This window comes from Oncorhynchus gorbuscha, linkage group LG19, assembly GCF_021184085.1.
Source record: "Oncorhynchus gorbuscha isolate QuinsamMale2020 ecotype Even-year linkage group LG19, OgorEven_v1.0, whole genome shotgun sequence".
Classification (NCBI taxonomy): domain Eukaryota; kingdom Metazoa; phylum Chordata; class Actinopteri; order Salmoniformes; family Salmonidae; genus Oncorhynchus; species Oncorhynchus gorbuscha.
In genome coordinates this window covers 11,186,266-11,208,746 of record NC_060191.1, presented here as the reverse complement: position 1 = coordinate 11,208,746, position 22,481 = coordinate 11,186,266, and the positions used below count along the sequence as shown (strand labels likewise).

Here is a 22,481-nt window from a genome sequence, read left to right as displayed (position 1 = left end):
GGGATTCCTGAACGCACATTACATCATGTTAACAGCCCACTGTAGAACGTGGGTGTGAGGTGTGTGTGTGTTACCCAGTATGTGTTTGTAGAAGGAGCGGGTGAAGTAGATGTTGACCAGCTGACGGTGGTAAAGAGCCAACCCCAGGATCTGACCCGCAAACCGGAAGTAGTTCAGATGATCAGGGTTCACTGACGAGTTACTGTTGGGCTGGAACGTGGTGCCTGAGAGAGAGAGACACACACACACACACACACACACAAATAAATACCAGTCAAGCTTTGATCTTCTTACCTACCCATCTTGAATAGGTACTTGTATTCTGATGCGAGAGGAAAACATTTCACAGTCACAATACACAGCTAGGCTCGGCATACAGACGTATAATTAACCAGCAAAGTATTTGGATCATGATGCAAGGTAACAACATTTTTTTTAAACAGTGAGGGAAGAAAATACACCCTCAATTACAGTTTTTTTAAAACAGTTTACACAAACAACATCTCATTAGCCAATCGAAAGGTGTCTCACCGTCCGCTGACTGGGTGAAGAGGCCGTAGTCTGCATTGATGATCTCATTGGACAGGACGTCAAACCACTCCCTCACCACGCCCTGGCCCTGGAACACAAAGGTCACAGGTCAACTAAAGGTCCACTGCTAAAGGAACATGTACTAAAATGGGACCCTATGACCAGTATAGTACACTAATAAAGTGTTGCTAGGACTAAGTGTGGGTCCATTTGAGATTGAGACCTATTCCCTTTCCATTTTGGGAACTATTCCATTGTTTCCATTGCCCTAGGCAAGTTCAATCAAGAGGTCCTAAACTAAAGTATTTTAAAAGAAAATAAATACAATTTGAACCTAGGTCACAGACACTGATAATACCCACCATTCCTTCCTCTCCATGGAATCGTACGGCAATGCCCTGTTTGAGCTTTTCATTGGTCGATTTGGAGACCATCGCACAGCTACTGCTAAATATGGACTCTGACAGAAAAGAGAAAGAAACATGTTGAGAAAGAGAGACACACTAACACATTACTGGGTGGAGTTTAAGACATTTGGGGATGGAGGATGGTCAGTGGGATTAGCTATACAGGAAGGGTTATACTGTATGAAGGATGGTCAGTGGGGTTAGCTGTACATGAAGGATGGTCAGTGGGGTTAGCTGTACAGGAAGGGTTATACTGTATGAAGGATGGTCAGTGGGGTTAGCTATACATGAAGGATGGTCAGTGGGATTAGCTATACATGAAGGATGGTCAGTGGGGTTAGCTGTACAGGAAGGGTTATACTGTATGAAGGATGGTCAGTGGGGTTACCTGTACATGAAGGATGTTCAGTGGGGTTAGCTATACATGAAGGATGGTCAGTGGGGTTAGCTGTACATGAAGGATGGTCAGTGGGGTTAGCTGTACATGAAGGATGGTCAGTGGGGTTAGCTGTACATGAAGTATGGTCAGTGGGGTTAGCTGTACATGAAGTATGGTCAGTGGGGTTAGCTGTACATGAAGGATGGTCAGTGGGGTTAGCTGTACAGGAATGGTTATACTGTATGAAAGATGGTCAGTGGGGTTAGCTGTACAGGAAGGGTTATACTGTATGAACAATGGTCAGTGGGGTTAGCTGTACAGGAAGGGTTATACTGTATGAAGGATGGTCAGTGGGGTTAGCTGTACATGAAGGATGGTGAGTGGGGTTAGCTGTACAGGAAGGGTTATACTGTATGAAGGATGGTCAGTGGGGTTAGCTGTACATGAAGGATGGTCAGTGGGGTTAGCTGTACAGGAAGGGTTATACTGTATGAAGGATGGTCAGTGGGGTTAGCTGTACATGAAGGATGGTCAGTGGGGTTAGCTGTACATGAAGGATGGTCAGTGGGGTTAGCTGTACATGAAGGATGGTCAGTGAGGTTAGCTGTACATGAAGGATGGGTTATCCTGTATGTAGGATGATCAGTGGGGTTAGCTGTACAGGAAGGGTTATACTGTATGAAGGATGGTCAGTGGGGTTAGCTGTACATGAAGGATGGGTTATCCTGTATGTAGGATGATCAGTGGGGTTAGCTGTACAGGAAGGGTTATACTGTATGAAGGATGGTCAGTGGGATTAGCTGTACATGAAGGATGGTCAGTGGGGTTAGCTATACATGAAGGGTGGTCAGTGGGGTTAGCTGTACAGGAAGGGTTATACTGTATGAAGGATGGTCAGTGGGATTAGCTGTACATGAAGGATGGTCAGTGGGGTTAGCTGTACATGAAGGATGGTCAGTGGGGTTAGCTATACATGAAGGATGGTCAGTGGGATTAGCTGTACAGGACAGGTCATACTGTATGAAGGATGGTCAGTGAGGTTAGCTGTACATGAAGTGTTGTACTGTATGAAGGATGGTCAGTGGGATTAGCTATACATGAAGGATGGTCAGTGGGGTTAGCTGTACATGAAGGATGGTCAGTGGGGTTAGCTGTACATGAAGGATGGTCAGTGGGGTTGGCTATACATGAAGGATGGTCAGTGGGGTTAGCTGTACAGGAAGGGTTATACTGTATGAAGGATGGTCAGTGGGGTTAGCTGTACATGAAGGATGGTCAGTGGGGTTAGCTGTACAGGACAGGTTATACTGTATGAAGGATGGTCAGTGGGGTTAGCTGTACATGAAGGATGGTCAGTGGGGTTAGCTGTACAGGACAGGTTATACTGTATGAAGGATGGTCAGTGGGGTTAGCTGTACATGAAGAATGGTCAGTGGGGTTAGCTGTACAGGACAGGTTATACTGTATGAAGGATGGTCAGTGGGATTAGCTATACATGAAGGATGGTCAGTGGGGTTAGCTGTACAGGACAGGTTATACTGTATGAAGGATGGTCAGTGGGGTTAGCTGTACATGAAGGATGGTCAGTGGGGTTGGCTATACATGAAGGATGGTCAGTGGGGTTAGCTGTACATGAAGGATGGTTATCAGTATGAAGGTTGGTCAGTGGGGTTAGCTGTACATGAAGGATGGTCATGGGTTATACTGTATGAAGGATGGTCAGTGGGGTTAGCTGTACAGGAAGGATGGGTTATACTGTATGAAGGATAGTCAGTGGGGTTAGCTGTACAGGAAGGATGGGTTATACTGTATGAAGGATGGTCAGTGGGGTTAGCTGTACAGGACAGGTTATACTGTATGAAGGATGGTCAGTGGGGTTAGCTGTACATGAAGGATGGTCAGTGGGGTTAGCTGTACATGAAGGATGGTCAGTGGGGTTAGCTGTACATGAAGGATGGTCAGTGGGGTTAGCTATACATGAAGGATGGTCAGTGGGGTTGGCTATACATGAAGGATGGTCAGTGGGGTTAGCTGTACAGGAAGGATGGGTTATACTGTATGAAGGATGGTCAGTGGGGTTAGCTGTACATGAAGGATGGGTTATACTGTATGAAGGATGGTCAGTGGGGTTAGCTGTACAGGAAGAGTTATACTGTATAAAGGATGGTCAGTGGGGTTAGCTGTACATGAAGGATGGGTTATACTGTATGAAGGATGGTCAGTGGGGTTAGCTGTACATGAAGGGTTATACTGTATGAAGGATGGTCAGTGGGGTTAGCTGTACATGAAGGATGGGTTATACTGTATGAAGGATGGTCAGTGAGGTCAGCTATACATGAAGGATGGTCAGTAGGGTTAGCTGTACATGAAGGATGGGTTATACTGTATGAAGGATGGTCAGTGAGGTCAGCTGTACATGAAGGATGGTCAGTGGGGTTAGCTGTACATGAAGGATGGTCAGTGGGGTTAGCTGTACATGAAGGATGGGTTATACTGTATGAAGGATGGTCAGTGAGGTCAGCTGTACATGAAGGATGGTCAGTAGGGTTAGCTGTACATGAAGGATGTACATGAAGGATGGGTTAGGTCAGCTGTACATGAAGGATGGTCAGTGGGTTAGCTGTACATGAAGGATGGTCAGTGGGGTTAGCTGTACATGAAGGATGGGTTATACTGTATGGATGGTCAGTGAGGTCAGCTGTACATGAAGGATGGTCAGTAGGGTTAGCTGTACATGAAGGATGGGTTATACTGTATGAAGGATGGTCAGTGAGGTCAGCTGTACATGAAGGATGGTCAGTGGGGTCAGCTGTACATGAAGGATGGTCAGTGAGGTCAGCTGTACATGAAGGATGGTCAGTAGGGTTAGCTGCACATGAAGGATGGGTTATACTGTATGAAGGATGGGTCAGTGGGGTTAGCTGTACATGAAGGATGGGTTATACTGTATGAAGGGTGGGTCAGTGGGGTTGGCTGTACATGAAGGATGGGTTATACTGTATGAAGGGTGGGTCAGTGGGGTTAGCTGTACATGAAGGATGGGTTATACTGTATGAAGCGTGGGTCAGTGGGGGCTTGGTACCTCTGTGGATTAGCAGGATGTCGTTCTCGTTGACAGGTCGATGGACCATGTCCGAGTCTGGCTGTCCTGCTAATAGGTGCTCATAGAACCACTCACAGCGCTCCTTGAAGGGCTGCGAGGGGAACAAACAATAACACTTCACTTACAGCCTGCAGGTATAGTGCATTATGATGCAGTTATAATGTATTACAAGACTTCATAGGATAATAATAAAACGTTATAAAGCCTAACTAAATACCAGCCACAGCACTTCCCAAAACTCATTATCTCTCTATACACTTAAATCTACGACGGTATCTAAACCAATGGTTCCAAAGCCTCAAGTGTTGAAATACAGTGTCTGGAGAATGCAGAGGGGGAAGAATGGCATTTATATTTGCATAATATTTCAATGTCTTTGTTCTCTATGAGAGATGAGCTGGGGAGAGACAAAGTGAGAGACAGAGCGCGAGAGAGGTTTTCCCCTGGGGCTCCTGTGCATACTGAGAGGGAGATGTGGAGATGGAATAGTCTTCTTCAGGTTAAAATCTGTAATTAAAACGAGGGGCTCTTGTTCCCAGGTGGGATATAATCCAGAGGTAACGAGGCTTGGCACGCCGTCCGCCGCTCAAATATGAATAGCGAGGAGTGAGAGTGGAACACTACACACAACTTAGAACAGGCACTTAAAATTTATGAAGCTGTATAAAAAGGAATTTAAGACAAGTGTTATCGCCATGGCAATAACGTTGTTAAATGATCCTGCCTGGAAGACACGGGCGTTTCAAAGTCACTCGCGACATAGTCCCCAGAGGGACAGAGAAAAAGAGAGAAAAAGAGAAAGAGATAAAAAGAGAGAGAGAGAGACAGGGACAGAGAGACAGATATATACAACCCATATTTATGCTTATTTATTTTATATTGTGTCCTTTAACCATTTGTACATTGTATATAAAAAAAAATACTGTATATATATAATATGACATTCGTAATGTCTTTGTTGTTTTGAAACTTCTGTATGTGTAATGTTTACTGTTAATTTTTGTTGTTTTTCACTTTATATATTGTCTACCTCACTTGCTTTGGCAATGTTAACACATGTTTCCCATGCCAATAAAGCCCTTGAATTGAAACACAGACAGACACACAGACACACAGACAGACACACAGACACACAGACACACAGACAGACACACAGACACACAGACACACAGACAGACAGACAGACAGACAGACAGACAGACAGACAGACAGACAGACAGACAGACAGACAGACAGACAGACAGACAGACAGACAGACAGACAGACAGACAGACAGACAGACAGACAGACAGAGCAGACAGACAGACAGACAGACAGACAGACAGAGAGAGACAGACAGACAGAGAGCGAGACAGACAGAGAGCGAGACAGACAGACAGACAGACAGTCTCACCTGGCTTTGATTAGACAGACAGACAGACAGACAGACAGACAGGACAGAAATGGTTAAAGACAGACAGACAGACAGACAGACAGACAGACAGACAGACAGACAGACAGACAGACAGACAGACAGACAGACAGACAGACAGACAGACAGACAGACAGACAGACAGACAGACAGACAGACAGAGAGACAGAGAGACAGACAGACAGAGAGACAGACAGACAGACAGAGAGACAGACAGACAGACAGACAGACAGACAGACAGACAGACAGACAGACAGACAGACAGACAGACAGACAGACAGACAGACAGACAGACAGACAGACAGACAGACAGACAGAGCGAGACAGAGAGACAGAGAGACAGAGAGACAGAGAGACAGAAAGACAGAGAGACAAGAGACAGACAGAGAGAGAGACAGAGAGACAGACAGAGAGATGAGAGCAGAGAGACATAAGAACAGAAGAGACAGACAGAGACAGACAGAGACAGAAGAAGACAGAGAGACAGAGTAGCTAGACAGAGAGACACAGATTTAACCTTGCACAAGACTAGAGAGAGACAGAAAAACAAGAAAGACAGACCCTAAGAAAGAGCTCCCTGGATACAGAAAGAGAGCTCTGAAGCTTCCAGAACATTGGAGACAGAGAAACTAGAGAGAGAAAGAGAGAGAGAAGGCTGTTGTCATAGCTTGCAAAATCACAGGTCTCACCTGGCCTTTGATTATGTGCATGAAGCGGGACATGAGCTCACTGGACATTCCAACAGGAAGTGGAAATGGTTAAAGATGATCTTTGGATTCCTGAGCTGAGAGAGAAGAGACCAGAGAGAGAGAGAGAGAGAGAGAGTCCTCAGCTGAGAGACTGGAAGAGAGAGAGGAAAGAGAGTAGGGATGGGGGATAGAGAGAGAGGGATAGAGAGAGAAGGGATAGGGGGAAAGAGAGAGAGAGATAGAGAGAGAGACTGGGATCCAGAGACTGGAGAGGGATAGGGGGATAGAGAGAGAGAGGGGGTGGAGAGACTGCTGAGAGAAAACTGGAGAGTCTCCAACCAGGGTGGAAGAGAGAGAGAGGTGGTGGAGAGAGAGAGAGGCGGATAGAGAGAGAGAGAAAAAAAACAGGTTGAGTTAGAGAGATTGATAAGAAGTGTCTGGGTAAGAAACAGTCTAAGATCCTGTCAAAGGACTCACCTGGTTACGAAACATTTGAGTACCTCGTCATGCTTGCAGACAAACTCTATGAAGCGAGGAGATGTCATTCTGGATGAGGAAAGACAAGGAAACACAGAGTGAACAAGATAAAGATGGAGGAGGAAAGACAGAGGGAGACAAAAAGAGAAGATGAAGCAAGAGAATAAGAACATGAATACACTCACTACATAACCAGGAGCCGTGTTTCAGAAGAACACAGAGATAAGTAGTGTAGTCCTAACTGAGGAACACAATTTAACCTTGCACAATACCCTAGATGCAGTGACACCCCTAAAAACAAAAAAAACATTTACCCTAAGAAACTAGCTCCCTGGTATACAGAAATGACCCGAGCTCTGAAGCTTCCAGAACATTGGTGACACACCAAACTAGAAGTCTCCAACCAGCTTGGAAAGACAGTACCGTGCAGTATCGAATAGTCCTCACTGCTGTTCCACCAAACTGGAAGTCTCCGACTAGCTTGGAAAGACAGTACCGTGCAGTATCGAATAGTCCTCACTGCTGTTCCACCAAACTGGAAGTCCCCGACTAGCTTGGAAAGACAGTACCGTGCAGTATCGAATAGTCCTCACTGCTGTTCCACCAAACTGGAAGTCGTCTAACTAGCTTGGAAAGACAGTACCGTGCAGTATCGAATAGTCCTCACTGCTGTTCCACCAAACTGGAAGTCTCCGACTAGCTTGGAAAGACAGTACCGTGCAGTATCGAATAGTCCTCACTGCTGTTCCACCAAACTAGAAGTCTCCAACTAGCTTGGAAAGACAGTACCGTGCAGTATCGAATAGTCCTCACTGCTGTTCCACCAAACTGGAAGTCTCCGACTAGCTTGGAAAGACAGTACCGTGCAGTATCGAATAGTCCTCACTGCTGTTCCACCAAACTAGAAGTCTCCAACCAGCTTGGAAAGACAGTACCGTGCAGTATCGAATAGTCCTCACTGCTGTTCCACCAAACTGGAAGTCTCCGACTAGCTTGGAAAGACAGTACCGTGCAGTACCGTGCAGTATCGAATAGCCCTCACTGCTGTTCCACCAAACTGGAAGTCTCCAACCAGCTTGGAAAGACAGTACCGTGCAGTATCGAATAGTCCTCACTGCTGTTCCACCAAACTGGAAGTCTCCAACCAGCTTGGAAAGACAGTACCGTGCAGTATTGAATAGTCCTCACTGCTGTTCCACCAAACTGGAAGTCTCCAACCAGCTTGGAAAGACAGTACCGTGCAGTATCGAATAGTCCTCACTTCTGTACCACCAAACTGGAAGTCTCCGACCAGCTTGGAAAGACAGTACCGTGCAGTATCGAATAGTCCTCACTGCTGTTCCACCAAACTGGAAGTCTCCGACTAGCTTGGAAAGACAGTACCGTGCAGTATCGAATAGTCCTCACTGCTGTTCCACCAAACTGGAAGTCTCCGACTAGCTTGGAAAGACAGTACCGTGCAGTACCGTGCAGTATCGAATAGCCCTCCCTGCTGTTCCACCAAACTGGAAGTCTCCAACCAGCTTGGAAAGACAGTACCGTGCAGTATCGAATAGTCCTCACTGCTGTTCCACCAAACTGGAAGTCTCCAACCAGCTTGGAAAGACAGTACCGTGCAGTATCGAATAGTCCTCACTGCTGTTCCACCAAACTGGAAGTCTCCGACCAGCTTGGAAAGACAGTACCGTGCAGTATCGAATAGTCCTCACTGCTGTTCCACCAAACTGGAAGTCTCTAACTAGCTTGGAAAGACAGTACCGTGCAGTATCAAATAGTCCTCACTGCTGCTCCATCAACCTATTTTTCCAACTTAATTGGGGAAAATAAGAACAATCCAAAATGTATTTGTGATACTGTCGCAAAGCGAACTAAAAAGCGGCATTCCCCAAGAGAGGATGGCTTTCACTTCAGCAGTGATAAATTAATGAACTTCTTTAAGGAAAAGATCATGATCATTCGAAAGCAAATTACGGACTCCTCTTTAAATCTGCGTATTCCTCCAAAGCTCAGTTGTCCTCAGTCGGCACAACTCTGCCAGGACCTAGGATCAAGGGAGACACTCAAGTGTTTTAGAACTAAATCTCTTGACACAATGATGAAAATAATCATGGCCTCTAAACAATCAAGCTGCATACTGGACCCTATTCCAACTAAACTACTGAAAGAGCTGCTTCCTGTGCTTGGCCCTCCTATGTTGAACATTATAAACGGCTCTCTATCCATCGGATGTGTACCAAACTCACTAAAAGTGGCAGTAATAAAGCCTCTCTTGAAAAAGCCAAACCTTGACCCAGAAAATATAAAAAACTATCGGCCTATATCGAATCTCCCAGTCCTATCAAAAAAATAAATAAAAAGCTGTTGCGCAGCAAGTCACTTCCTTCCTGAAGACAAACAATGTATACGAAACGCTTCAGTCTGGTTTTAGACCCCATCATAGCACTGAGACTGCCCCTGTTGAAGGTGGCAAATGACCCTTTAATGGCATCAGACGGAGGCTCTGCATCTGTCCTCGTGCTCCTAGACCTTAGTGCTGCTTTTGATACCATCGATCACCGCATTCTTTTGGAGAGATTGTAGACCAATTTGGGTTTCTACGAACAAGTTCTGCCTGGTTTAGATCTTATGTGTCGGAAATATATCAGTTTGTCTCTGTGGATGGTTTGTCCTCTGACAATTCAACTGTAAATTTCGGTGTTCCTCAAGGTTCCGTTTTAGGACCACTATTGTTTTCACTATAAATCTTACCTCTTGGTGATGTCACTCAGAAACAAAATGTTAACTTTCACTGCTATGCGGCGTTACTCTGGACCCTGATCTCTCTTTTGACTGTTTCAAGGACAGCTTTTTTCCAGCTATGTAACATTGCAAAAATCTGAAACTTTCTGTCCAAAAATGATGCAGAAAAATTAATCCATGCTTTTGTCACTTCTGGGTTAGACTACTGCAATGCTCTACTTTCCGGCTACCCGGATAAAGCACTAAATAACTTCAGTTAGTGCTAAATACGGCTGCTAGAATCTTGACTAGAACCAAAAACTTTGATCATATTACTCCAGTGCTAGCCTCTCTACACTGGCTTCCTGTTAAGGCAAGGGCTGATTTCAAGGTTTTACTGCTAACCTACAAAGCATGACATGGGCTTGCTCCTACCCATCTTTCAGATTTGGTCCTGCCGTACATACCTACACGTACGCTACGGTCAGGGCTTTCTCCTATAAAGCTCAATTTTTATGGAATGGTCTGCCTACCCATGTAAGAGATGCAGACTCAGTCTCAACCTTTAAGTATTTATTGAAGACTCATCTCCTCAGTAGGTCCTATGATTGAGTGTAGTCTGGTCCAGGACTGTGAAGGTGAACGGAAAGGCACTGGAGCAACGAACCACCCTTGCTGTCTCTGCCTGGCTGGTTCCCCTTTCTCCAATGGGATTCTCTGCGTCAAACCCTATTACAGGGGCTGAGTCACTGGCTTACTGATGCTCTTCCATGCCGTTCCTAGGAGGGGTGCGTCACTTGAGTGGGTTGAGTCACTGACGTGATCTTCTTGTCCGGTTTGGCGCACCCCTTGGGTTGTGCTGTGGTGGAGATCTTCGTGGACTATACTCGGCCTTGTCTCAAGATGGTAAGTTGGTGGTTGAAGATATCCTTCTAGTGGTGTGGGGGCTGTGCTTTGGCAAAGTGGGTGGAGTTATATCCTGCCTGTTTGGTCCTGTCCGGGGGTATCGTCGGATGGGGCCACAATGTCTCCCGACCCCTCCTGTCTCAGCCTCCAGTATTTATGCTGCAGTAGTTTGTGTCGGGGGGGCTAGGGTCAGTCTGTTATATGTGGAGTATTTCTCCTGTCTTATCCGGTGTCCTGTGTTAATTTAAGTATGCTCTCTCTAATTCTCTCTTTCTCTCTCTTGGAGGACCTGAGCCCTAGGACCATGCCTCAGGACTACCTGGCCTGATGACTTCTTGCTGTCCCCAGTCCACCTGGCCGTGCTGCTGCTCCAGTTTCAACTGTTCTGCCTGCGGCTATGGGGTTCCTTCCTAGGTTCTGGCCTTTCTAGAATTTTTCTTAGCCACCGTGCTTCTACACCTGCATTGCTTGCTGTTTGGGGTTTTAGGCTGGGTTTCTGTACAGCACTTTGTGACATCAGCTGATGTAAGAAGGGCTATATAAATACATTTGATTTGATTAGTGCAGCATCTGTCTATTATAATGAGTGGATCTGATCCCTCTCCAAAACACAATAATCTGCATTATTGAAAGTGTTTCCCTGACAGGAAAATCCAGGCTATCAGCTAATGAAGAACAGGCTTGGGAAAGAGAAACAAAGACAAATACAGCCATTTTCTTCTACTACAGCAGCATAGGGTCAATAATAGTGGCTCCAATTCACTGTTCAATTAGAGCTTAATGATCTAATTAAAATGTAATTATCTAGTCAGGGGGTGAGGAAAAGTGTGTGTGTGTGTGTGTGTGTGTGTGTGTGTGTGTGTGTGTGTGTGTGTGTGTGTGTGTGTGTGTGTGTGTGTGTGTGTGTGTGTGTGTGTGTGTGTGTGTGTGTGTGTGTGTGTGTGGAGAGGAGACATTAAAGCTCCATTCTCTCCCAGGCCTACTCACACAAAGGGGATGTGAAGGAGGAAGAGTTACATAAAGTATCTATGTGAAACTAGGAGATTTTAGTGGCCAATATAGATCTGTAAAATAAGGTGTGTGCACTGCAATCCAGAGCCTGGCCAATGAGAAAACCAGCAGATACTCAGGGCTCCCAAGAACTGGAGTTTATCATCCCTGGGTTAGGGGTCAGAGGTCATTCTCACCCCTGTGGCATCTGACAGGAACAGCACATGTAGAAGGCCTGGATCACCGCGCTGAGCCGATTGGCCGTCATAGAGATGACATCCTCTCCGTCCGCGTATACCTCCGGCGTTTCCATAAGAACCTCCGGGGTCCTCTTGCCACCCTCTGGGTCCGGCAAAGGGGTTAGGGGCATGGAGGGTGGCAGCGATGGTGCCACCGTGAAGACGGCAGGGGTGGAGGCGGAGTCGACCTCGCCACGTTGTTTGAGGAGGAGGGAGGCGATCTCACTCCCTGAGGAGGAGGAGTTGGAGGGGTCCTGGTGGCTCTTCTCCAGCTCTGTAGAGATCAACACCAACCACTCATCTAGAGAGTGCCACAGCAACTCCAACGGCTGGAGGAAATCAGAGAGAGAGAGGAAAGGGGGAGGCAAGGAAAGAGACTGAGTGAGTGAAGGAGAGGGAGCGAGTGAAGGGGAGAAAGGAGAGAGAGAGGGGAGAGAAAGAGGGATGGAGAGAGCGAGAGAGAGAGACAGGCAGATAGATGTTGAAAGAGAGAGAGAGGGAAATAGGGAGAGAAAAAGAAAGAGAGAGAGGAAGAGAAAGAAAGAGAGGGGTAGATGCTGACAAACAAAAACACACAAAAACACACACACACGCACAAACACACACACACACACACACATACACACACAAACACACTCAAAGTCATGCACCAGGACAAGTCATGGATCAGGGATCTGAAGATGGTGAACAATCTCTCAATGTCCTGTTCTGATTCACACCATGTACTACATCTCTGTGTGTATCTGAATTCAGGTTCAGTACTAACCCCATACTGACCTTAAAGACCTGGCTGCGCTGCGTCTTGTTCCCATTGTATCCCATGTCATTCCCGTTGTTGGGAGAGGAAGGGCCCAGGCGGAAGACATGGCAGAAGATCCGGATGATTCTCAGCAGACTCTTCATCTGAGCCTCGTAGCTACTGGAGAGACTGGAGAGGAGACTGACAGTGAGTACGGAAGAGAAGAAACATTTACCCCTTAATGACTAGCTTTAAAAGGTAGTGGCGTTGCTGTTACATACTTATTGCATTGTAATGCCTGAATAAACTTCCTTCAGAGAAATTAATTAGGAACTAAATAAAAGTGTACTTCCATATGCATTTGCCTCAGGTGTGGCTGGGAGCCTAGTCTAGCACAGAGTATATTACCTGAGGAGTTTGTGTCCATTAGTAGTGGCCACCTCTGCTAGACTGGTCAGGATCTTCTGGTAGTGACTGTCACTCTGCTGGGAGACATGCTCTAGAACCTGCCTGAGCTATATATATATATATTTCACACACACACACACACAGTTAAAACAGTACTTTCTAAAAGAAAAAGAGGTGTGTGGACATGAATCCATTCATTGCTCTAATAACAGAGTGAGACAGATAGACAGTAGAATATGTACCATATTCTCTTTGATGTCATCATTCTGTGTCATCTGGATGAGTGTCTGAAACAGTCTGCCATGGTGCTGGATAAGGATCTCACACGTCTCTCCATAACCACCCTGAACAACACACACACCAACACAGTGGGATCAAAAAGGGGGAAAGAGACCAACTGCTGTTTCCTTGAATAATCAACCATTAAGGGAGACAACGGGAATGGAACATCCGACGACGCTGCGACCGGTCCGTCCGACGCTGCGACCGGCCCGTCCGACGCAACTTCGGCAGCTGCAACTGGGCCGTCCGACAACGACGTAACTTTGGCAGCTGCATCGGGTCCTGATTGAACCGCGTTCCTGTGATCACCCTCGAGGCCGGTGTCGTTGCGCTGCTGTTGCGAGTCGGCGGGGGGGGTTACCGTCATGGATCCCTCCAGAATTGTCATTACGCACACTTGGTCCCTATTCCCATTTGATTAGTAATTGTATAAGTGTGCCCTTTGTTCACCATTGTCTTGTAAATTTTTGTTCCAATGTCCGTTGGTCTTCCGAGTACCTAGGCTGTGTTGTTATGGCTTTCATGTCACGTGTATTGTGCAGATGATTACGGGTCTCGTCCTGTGTGATAATCATTGTGTATTGTGTATTTATGAGAGGTACTCCTCTCTCGTTTGTTTGGGTCTCAACCCTGTGTTTGGAAAATGTGTTTGTTTGGTCTTCGTCCACGTGCCTGTACACGGCATACTGTAATTTGGGTAAAGATTTTTTTTTTTTTTACATATTACGCATTCCTGCGACTGTCTCCCGACCCTTTTTACCAACGTGACAGGTGCTTGTTTGTTATATTAGCCATGTGTTGTCATGGCAATGCTCACCTGTACACACAGATCCAGAGGGGTGACTCCATTCTTGTCAGGTAGGTACTTAGCCCCTCGAGAGAGAAGGATCTGTGCCGTGTCCCTTTGACCGTGGCTGTGGGACATAAGCAGGGCTTTAATGTATTGAATGTATACTTGTATGACTTTAACATTGCTCTATACTCCTTTTTACTTCTGAGCTTGTGTCTTATCGTAAAGAAATGTCAATGGAAATCATCATACATACAAATGATTATAAACTTAACTGTAACACTCTAGCCACTATGACTAAGGACACACGGAGTTCTGACAAAATATAAATATAAAGTTAGTTAGGGTTTAAACTCTATATAACAATACATAATGATATTTCAGAAGATAAGGGTTAACGTTAAGAGGTGGTCAATAGAAGGCTGGAGTCAGAAGTGGAGATCTGAGAAGGGCTTGTACCAAATCAAGATGTCCAGTGTATTATTTCATTCACTAGACAGGTACATTGGCTGGTGGGCCAGGCACCCAATTTAAACTGATATACTCTGTGATGCAGTCAGTTGACAGTAAAACAACACTTCATTTATGCACAGTTCTTTACAGACTAATTGCTCTAAATCACAGTGCTTTTCAGATAGAGCCTCCTTAATGGGAACTGACTAATGTACAAGTGAAACATAATCAAAACAAAAGATCAGAGGATTATACGATCACTGCGGTCTCCAACCGTGCTCATCCTCTAAGAGTGTGTGTGTCTGTGCACGTGTGTGTGTGTGTGTGTGTGTGTGTGTGTGTGTGTGTGTGTGTGTGTGTGTGTGTGTGTGTGTGTGTGTGTGTGTGTGTGTGTGTGTGTGTGTGTGTGTGTGTGTGTGTGTGTGTGTGTGTGTGTGTGTGTAGAGCTTAATACACAGCACTCAAAGGAAGGCTGGGGTGTCACTGTCATGTTCTGAATTAATAGGAACCTCATTATTCTCCGTCTCTCTGAAGCTGAGGGATGAGTTTCCTCGTGCCTATTCTTATCATCTGAATGAGACAGGCTGCATAGAGACCATCAGAGGACTGACAGGGATAGGAGTGTGCTACTGAAGTTTGGGACATAACTCTGGACAGCTGTCTGGCTGTGATCACTGTTCTTTGGTCTCTTCATATTCCATCCCCCAGCTTCCTCTTCCTCCTCTTCCAATACCTCCTCCTCCCATTAATAGCCTTGTACAATGCCGTGAAATATATGTTTACAGCATTTCAATTCCCGAACCAATGTTACAAAGAATAGTTCATACTTCATCTACAATTCTAAGTGGACAATAGGAAGAAGGATGAGAGGAAGTATTGCATCATCATTCCTGTACTAGTGTACGTAGTGACCTGCAGGCGAAGTAGAGGGGTGTGGCCCCAGAGCAGTTAGGTCTGTTGATGTCCGCTCCACTGTCCAGCAGGCACTGCACCGTCTGATGACGTCATCGACCACACACAGGCAAATGAGGAAGAGTGAGAAGAGAAACAAACCCATCATCAACACTACTGTCTGGTATTCATCATGTTATTCACCATGGAACTTATCATGAAGTTATGATTAATAAACGTTGAAACTTGATTATATAACAACACTGGCAAAGGTTCCAAATGAACACAATCCATTTACGACTACTGGTATATCAAAAGTGACACCTGTTCTGTACACTCACAGCCTTGTGTCTATGACGAAAACTGAACATTTTATGGAAATGTTGGTACTTCCATACAGGTCTTGGTTGACATATGCGTGTTATCTACTCACAGTCTTGTGTCCGTTCTGGCAGGCTACATGAAGGGCGGTCTGTCCCATGGCATCCTCTACATCCACGTTAGTCACATGCTGCACCAGGTCATGAAGCAGCTCAGTCCGCCCGTTCACAGCCAACCAGTGGATCTAGAGGAGGAGGGGAGGAAGAGGATGAGGGCTGCAGTAAAGCGTTAACATAAGTAAACCCTGTATACACACCTTTTTATTGTGTTAATGGCATTTACTGTACACAGTCTTGACCTGCGTTCACCATTTTTAATAGAACTACATCCCTGAGATATGACAGAATTTAACAGCAGTACTGGTCTGTCAATACACATGACTTCACAGTGGTACTCACAGCTGTCAGTCCCTCATTGTTGCAGATGTTCACGTCTGCATTGTATTCTAGTAGTCTTCCCATACACTTTTTCTGTCTATAGGGAGGAAAGATGAGGAGGGGGATTCATTAAGTATCAGATATAATAATACTGTAATCTTCAACATCACTAAACCATGTTCACTGGGCTGGCAGGGATCTGTGATCGTCATGTAAAAGGTGTATTCTTCCTCCCTACCAAAGGGGGGCAGCAGAGTACTATAGTGAGTGTGCAGTAATGTCTATGTACAGTATCCTACCCATTTCTGGCAGCCAGGTGCAGAGGGGTGCAGCCTGAGATGTCCTGGTAGTTAGGGTTCGCTCCTCTCTTTAGCAGTAGGACCAGACACTCCACTGATCCACAGCTACAACAAAATAACCAACACGTTCCCAAGCACCGCAATACACAAATAGATGTAGAGTACTCACCCACACAGACATAGAAAGACACACAGAAAGACACACACCCACAGATCCCGAGTTTCATCAGACACCACGGTGATAAAAATAGATGCTGGAGAGATTATGCTGTCTGGTTGGTTTCTAACAAAACAATGGAACAATTAGAACAATCAGTGATAAAAATGTAAACATTCCTTACTTGGCAGCAATGTGAAGTAGACTTCTCTTGACTCGTCCGAAAGCGTAGTTCACATCAAACTTGGAGTTGAGGAGTAATTCAGAAACCGACCTTCAAGTACAAGACAGACATGTCAGATAATTAATATACAGGGAATCAATGTTGACAACTTCCACTGTCTCTCTCTCTCACACATAAGACACACACACACACAAACACAGAGAGTCATACCTGTGCTGGTCAGCCATAACCATTGGCATGAGTGTGTAGACTGCGGTTTCATTGTCTGTGAGGGGAGCAACAGGGAGAGGGTGTGTCAATGATAATTGTGAAATTAAAGAACAAAGACCTTCCTCTGCTAAAATCAGTATTCTTAGTTCTCGAGAGCTCAGTATTCTTAGAACGCTCTATGTAGAAGCTACTGACTCATACTTAGGGCCGTCATAACTACTGATGTACAACCACTATCAGTGACTGCACTTCCTTCAAACCAGACACTATCAGCTGGGCTGTCAAAAAGGATTGCGCAATGTAGCGCCTCAGACTCAAGAATGCACTTCCTGCACAAGACAAAAAACGCGTTTCTGTTTCCTACTCCAGTAGATCTTGAGTTCAACTCAATGGTAATGTTGTTGCTGTTGTCAGACATGGACACGAGTACTGCGGTAATATAATGGTGTTGCTAGTTAGACAATAAACATGCACTAACATGCCCTTCTGGATCAATAGAAGAAAGGGAACAGAAAACAGCAATCAACGAGGGAGAAGGGGATCCTCTTCCACAACAGCTATGCTTCCTACTGAACTCAGTCTGTGAAGTCAGTCGGTCTGAAGTCTATTTACTGACAGGTCTGTCTGTATCTGCAGCCTATGCAACCCATTACTTTATGTCACCACTAGGCTTATATTAACATGACATCTTTCAGTCACTCTTTCGTTTTTGTATCATGAAACAAAGTATGTATCAGTTGGTCTCACTAGATTCGTATCATATTATTACTATGAAATGGTTAGAATAATACCCTATCCAACATACAGTCTGTAGACGGGGAAATGTCTAATGGCCTCAAGGGTTGCTGGCTTCCGCCTTGTTATTGACAAACTGTAAGATGATACTGTAATTCAAACATTACATTACTATATGTATTAGCGTGAATATACAGTATGCTATAGATATAGCTAAAGTCTCCTATTATACCCTGTCGATTATTTATGTCCTTTGGTCGATAGGCTATACCTTCCGGGAGCTCGACAGTCCTGGCGCGACGCAGAGAGCGGGTCAGCCTGTTCAGCTGTACGTTTAGTTGCTCCATCGCCCGTTCCATCATATGTGTACCAACAACCGGGAACAAAACCGAGGATACAAAGCCTCGAGCAAGATTATTTTTCCACTAAAAGTCTGGCTTCGATGTCATCCATCGAGCCGCCGAGAAATTTACATTAGGCTTCCCCTTTTTCTCTCTCTACCCTCTGATTCATTCACCAACATTTCTTGTGTCAAGTCCCATTCTTCCTGTTTTCATTACGTCAGATGGCAATGCGGTCTGGGTACTGTAGTTTTCAGTGTCAAATATGTGTAGTTCACGATTCATAGATTGATTCAGTCATCATCAAATAAAATGTTATTTTAACATAATTTTAACATTAACATCTGTTAACCATACACATGGTTAGCAGATGTTAATGCGAGTGTAGCGAAATGCTTGTGCTTCTAGTTCCAACAGTGCAGTAATATCTATCTAACAAGTAATATCTAACAATTCCCAACAACTACCTACTACACACAAATCTAAAAAGTAATCTAAAAATTCCCCACCAACTACCTAATACACACAAATCTAAAGAGGTGAATGAAAATATGTACATATAAATATATGGACGAGCGATGGCCGAGTGGTATAGGCAAGGTGCAGTAGATTATATAAAATGCAGTATGTACAAGTAATATGAATAAAGTGAGATACGGAAACATTATTTACGGTGGCATTGTTTAAAGTGACTAGTGATCCATTTATTAAAGTGTCCAGTGATTGGGTCTTAGTGTAGGCAGCAGCCTCCCTGAGTTAGTGATGGCTATTTAACAGTCTGATGGCCTTGAGATTGAAAAACAGCTTCTATCTCTCAGGCCCAGCTTTGATGCACCTGTACTGACCTCACCTTCAGGATGATAGTGGTGTGAACAGGCAGTGGCTCGGGTGGTTGTTGTACTTCATGATCTTTTTGGCCTTCCTGTGACAACGGGTGGTGTAGGTGTCATGGAGGGCAGGTAGTTTGCCCCCGGTGATGTGTTGTGCAGACCACACCACCCTCTGGAGAGCCTTGCGGTTGAGGGCGGTGCAGTCGCCGTACCAGGCTGTGATACAGCCCAACAGGATGCTCTCGATTGTGCATCTCTAAAAGTTAGTCAGGGTTTTGGGTGACAGGCCAAATTTCTTCAGCCTCCTGAGGTTGAAGAGGAGCTGTTGTACCTTCTTCACCACACTGTCTGTGTGGGTGGACCATTTCAGTTTGTCTATGATGTGTACGCTCGGGAACTTAAAACTTTCCACCTTCTCCACTGGTGTCCCTTCGATGTGGATAGGGGGTTGCTCCCGCTGCTGTTTCCTGAAGTCCACAATCATCTCCTTTGTTTTGTTGACGTTGAGTGAGAGGTTGTTTTCCTGACACCACACTCCGGTGCCCTCACCTCCTCCCTGTAGGTCGTCTCGTCGTTGTTGGTTATCAAGCCCGTTACTTTTTTGTTGTCTGTAAACTTGATGATTGAGTTGGAGGCGTGCATGGCCACTTAGTCGTGGGTGAACAGGGAGTACAGGAGAGGGCTGTGCACACACCCTTGTGGGGCCTCAGTGTTGAGGGTCAGCGAAGTGGAGATGTTGTTTCCTATCTTCACCACCTGGGGGCGGCCCGTCAGAAAGTACAGGACCCAGTTGCACAGGGAGGAGTTGAGACCCAGGGCATCCAGCTTGATGATGAGCTTGGAGGGTACTATGGTGTTGAATGCTGAGCTGTAGTCAATGAACAACATTCTTACATAGGTATTCTTTTTGTCCAGATGGGAAAGGGCAGTGTGCAGGCATTTGCGTCATCTGTGGACCTGTTGGGGCGGTATGCAAACTGATGTGGGTCTGTGTATATCTCTATATTGTTTAGTGAATTATTCTGTTAATATATGTTTCTTGTCAGAATGTGTGTTGTTTCAACCATAGAGATCTGACTAATGTGTCAAAAAAATCCATTATACAAAAAGGCTAATAATTAAATGTGTATTAGATATTATTCTTTGTAATGTATTTAATTGTTCATTTTTTCATTTAATTAATTGGTGCCATCTGTGTAGACTGTCTGACAACTTCTTTGTATTGAATTAATGCAATGACAGACACCCCTGCTTCACACTGCTTTATGGTCATGTTCTCTTAAATCGATTTGACTTGAATAAAACTCTCAGGTTTGATATGTCTTCAGAAAAAAACATCCAATTCAAACTTCCAACATGTAGTATACCTCTCTAGCCTCCATACCTTTCTACCCCATATGATTCTGGTGACTTGTTTAATATGGCTTTTTGCATTAAAAAAAGATTGTGAGACTAGAATCGAAAACTTGGAGTTGTATTTCAAGACATGAATAATGTGTGTGTCACAGGAGGTTGGTGGCACCTTAATTGGGGAGGACGGGCTCGTAGTAATGGCTGGAGCGAATCGAGTGGAATGGAATCAAATACGTCAAACACATGGTTTCCATGTGTTTGATGCCAATTCCAATAGCTCTGTTCCAGACAGTATTATGAGCCGTCCTTCCCTCAGCAGCCTTCACTGTGTGGGTAGCTAGAACCAGAACCTAAAGTTGAGGCATGCTTGAACAAAATGGCGACCATGCTTCACCCTCCAGTGACTCTCAATAAAGGTCTTCCAAGCTATGGTGCCAGTCATGTGTAGCCCAACCACCTCATCAGCAAAAACATCTAACAATGTCATGCATCTCATACCGTCACACTTTGTTTTGCATTGAAAATTCTGATTTGCATGCTTTTTCAATGTGTAAAGCATAAGGACTGAGGCCAAAAAATGTCTCTATGTAAACGATATGACAAGTCAAGTGTGGGAAACAGGAGAAAAAAAACATTGACTAATTGAAAGATTTATTCATCATCATTGTTTTTTTATTTACCTTTGTGATAACAAATAAAATGCACCAAGAAAAAGGCATTATGAGTAGTGTAATAAATCCAAAGATTAACCAGGTAAATTATACAAAATAATTACAATAAATTATGAAAATCAACATTTAGATTACAACATTAAATTCACTCTTACTATTTATTTTAATTAGAGTAATACCTTTTAAGCTAAACATGTCAGATATGATCAATTAGTAATAATCAGTCCTGAATTCATTTGTGTATTGATAACAACCTGTTGTTCAATTCCCATCACTGGAATCATTTATTATAAAATAAAATACTAACAAAATGATAAAAACTAACAGGACCAAGTAATGAATTAATACAGGAAAGATTAGAAATTGTATATTTATTTCAGGTTTATCAAAATGAGCACTGTATCTGAAAGAGAGAAAATATGTTCTATTTAGAAATGCCTACATTTCTATTTTATGTCCAGGAGTTGAATTAAATTCTTTCTAGAAATTCTATAATATTAATATTTTGTTCATATAATTGTTGACAACTAAAACGGCACCATAACTTGCTATTGTTCTTTCTCTCTTTTACATCTTTGGCACTTACAACATTTTCATATGGAAAAAAAATTCATGCAGAATTTCATGAATTTAGTCTTAGAGAAATATTTGCAGTTAATTTGTACATTAACTTTTTTTTAAATATGTTTAAGAAAAATTGCTGTTCAAACGTGTAACATTCTTAGATGTTACCCATCATTTTGGGCAAACATTTGAATAATTTGTTATTGTTGTTTCTATTGTCCAATTCTGTGATTCGGATGAATGAAATGAAGTTTTGTCTGGTTTAACTTGAGATGTAAATGTTCTGTATGAACAATATATCTGTGAGGAGGATCAAAAAGGTCCGTTCCAATCGAAATACTTCCCTTATTGGGAATTTAAGTTTCCTAAAAATAACATCCGCGTTCAATTTGTTTTTAAAATCTACTTTTAGATTCTTCTTCATCGATGCACGTTGCTTGGTAGCTACCCAAACACTGTAGTATAATCAAACTTTAATATTAATTTGAATATCTTCTACCACAAGACTAGCTATTTGAAAACAATGTAGACTGTTCGATTGTGAATTGTATTGTAGTTATTGTATGGTTTACTATTCACATGATATATTTCACTACCTGTATTAGGGCTGCATCCTAGAGAGACAATCCCCAGCAACCACCAGATGACACAAGAGAGCAAAACCTTTCATGTAAATTCCACATTCGGAAATTAAATAGATACCCAGGCCTACCTATTGCTGTGAAGGTCTACAATAGAAACTACACATCGAAAGTAACAAACACAGTCAACACACAACTGAACAACATAATTGAAGTTTCTAATTATGAAAAAAGGCTTTTTGGGGGGAGAAACGTAATATAAAATATATTGCTGCCCATTTCCAATAGGCTACACACTACACATTACTGTACTGGGCTTTCTTTCGATGTAATGCAATTAACACTAGATGGTGCTACGCTGTTACCTATATCAACATGATTGCAC

General features: G+C 44.0%; 1 protein-coding gene across 1 annotated transcript in view; it reads right to left on the bottom strand.

The window, feature by feature from the left end:
- Positions 1-18,315, bottom strand: part of LOC124005997 (E3 ubiquitin-protein ligase HACE1-like) — a 31,254-nt gene extending 12,939 nt beyond the window's left edge. The window contains 19 exon segments of the mRNA XM_046315655.1: positions 75-224; positions 532-619; positions 894-991; positions 4,400-4,511; positions 6,521-6,559; positions 6,562-6,610; positions 6,998-7,066; positions 11,809-12,179; positions 12,628-12,778; positions 12,998-13,104; positions 13,240-13,341; positions 14,097-14,193; positions 15,435-15,517; positions 15,847-15,978; positions 16,193-16,268; positions 16,471-16,575; positions 16,812-16,901; positions 17,022-17,076; positions 18,028-18,315. Coding sequence (XP_046171611.1) covers positions 75-224; positions 532-619; positions 894-991; positions 4,400-4,511; positions 6,521-6,559; positions 6,562-6,610; positions 6,998-7,066; positions 11,809-12,179; positions 12,628-12,778; positions 12,998-13,104; positions 13,240-13,341; positions 14,097-14,193; positions 15,435-15,517; positions 15,847-15,978; positions 16,193-16,268; positions 16,471-16,575; positions 16,812-16,901; positions 17,022-17,076; positions 18,028-18,118 — 2,065 coding nt within the window. The 5' untranslated portion in view covers positions 18,119-18,315.
- Positions 18,316-22,481: the final 4,166 nt, after the last annotated feature.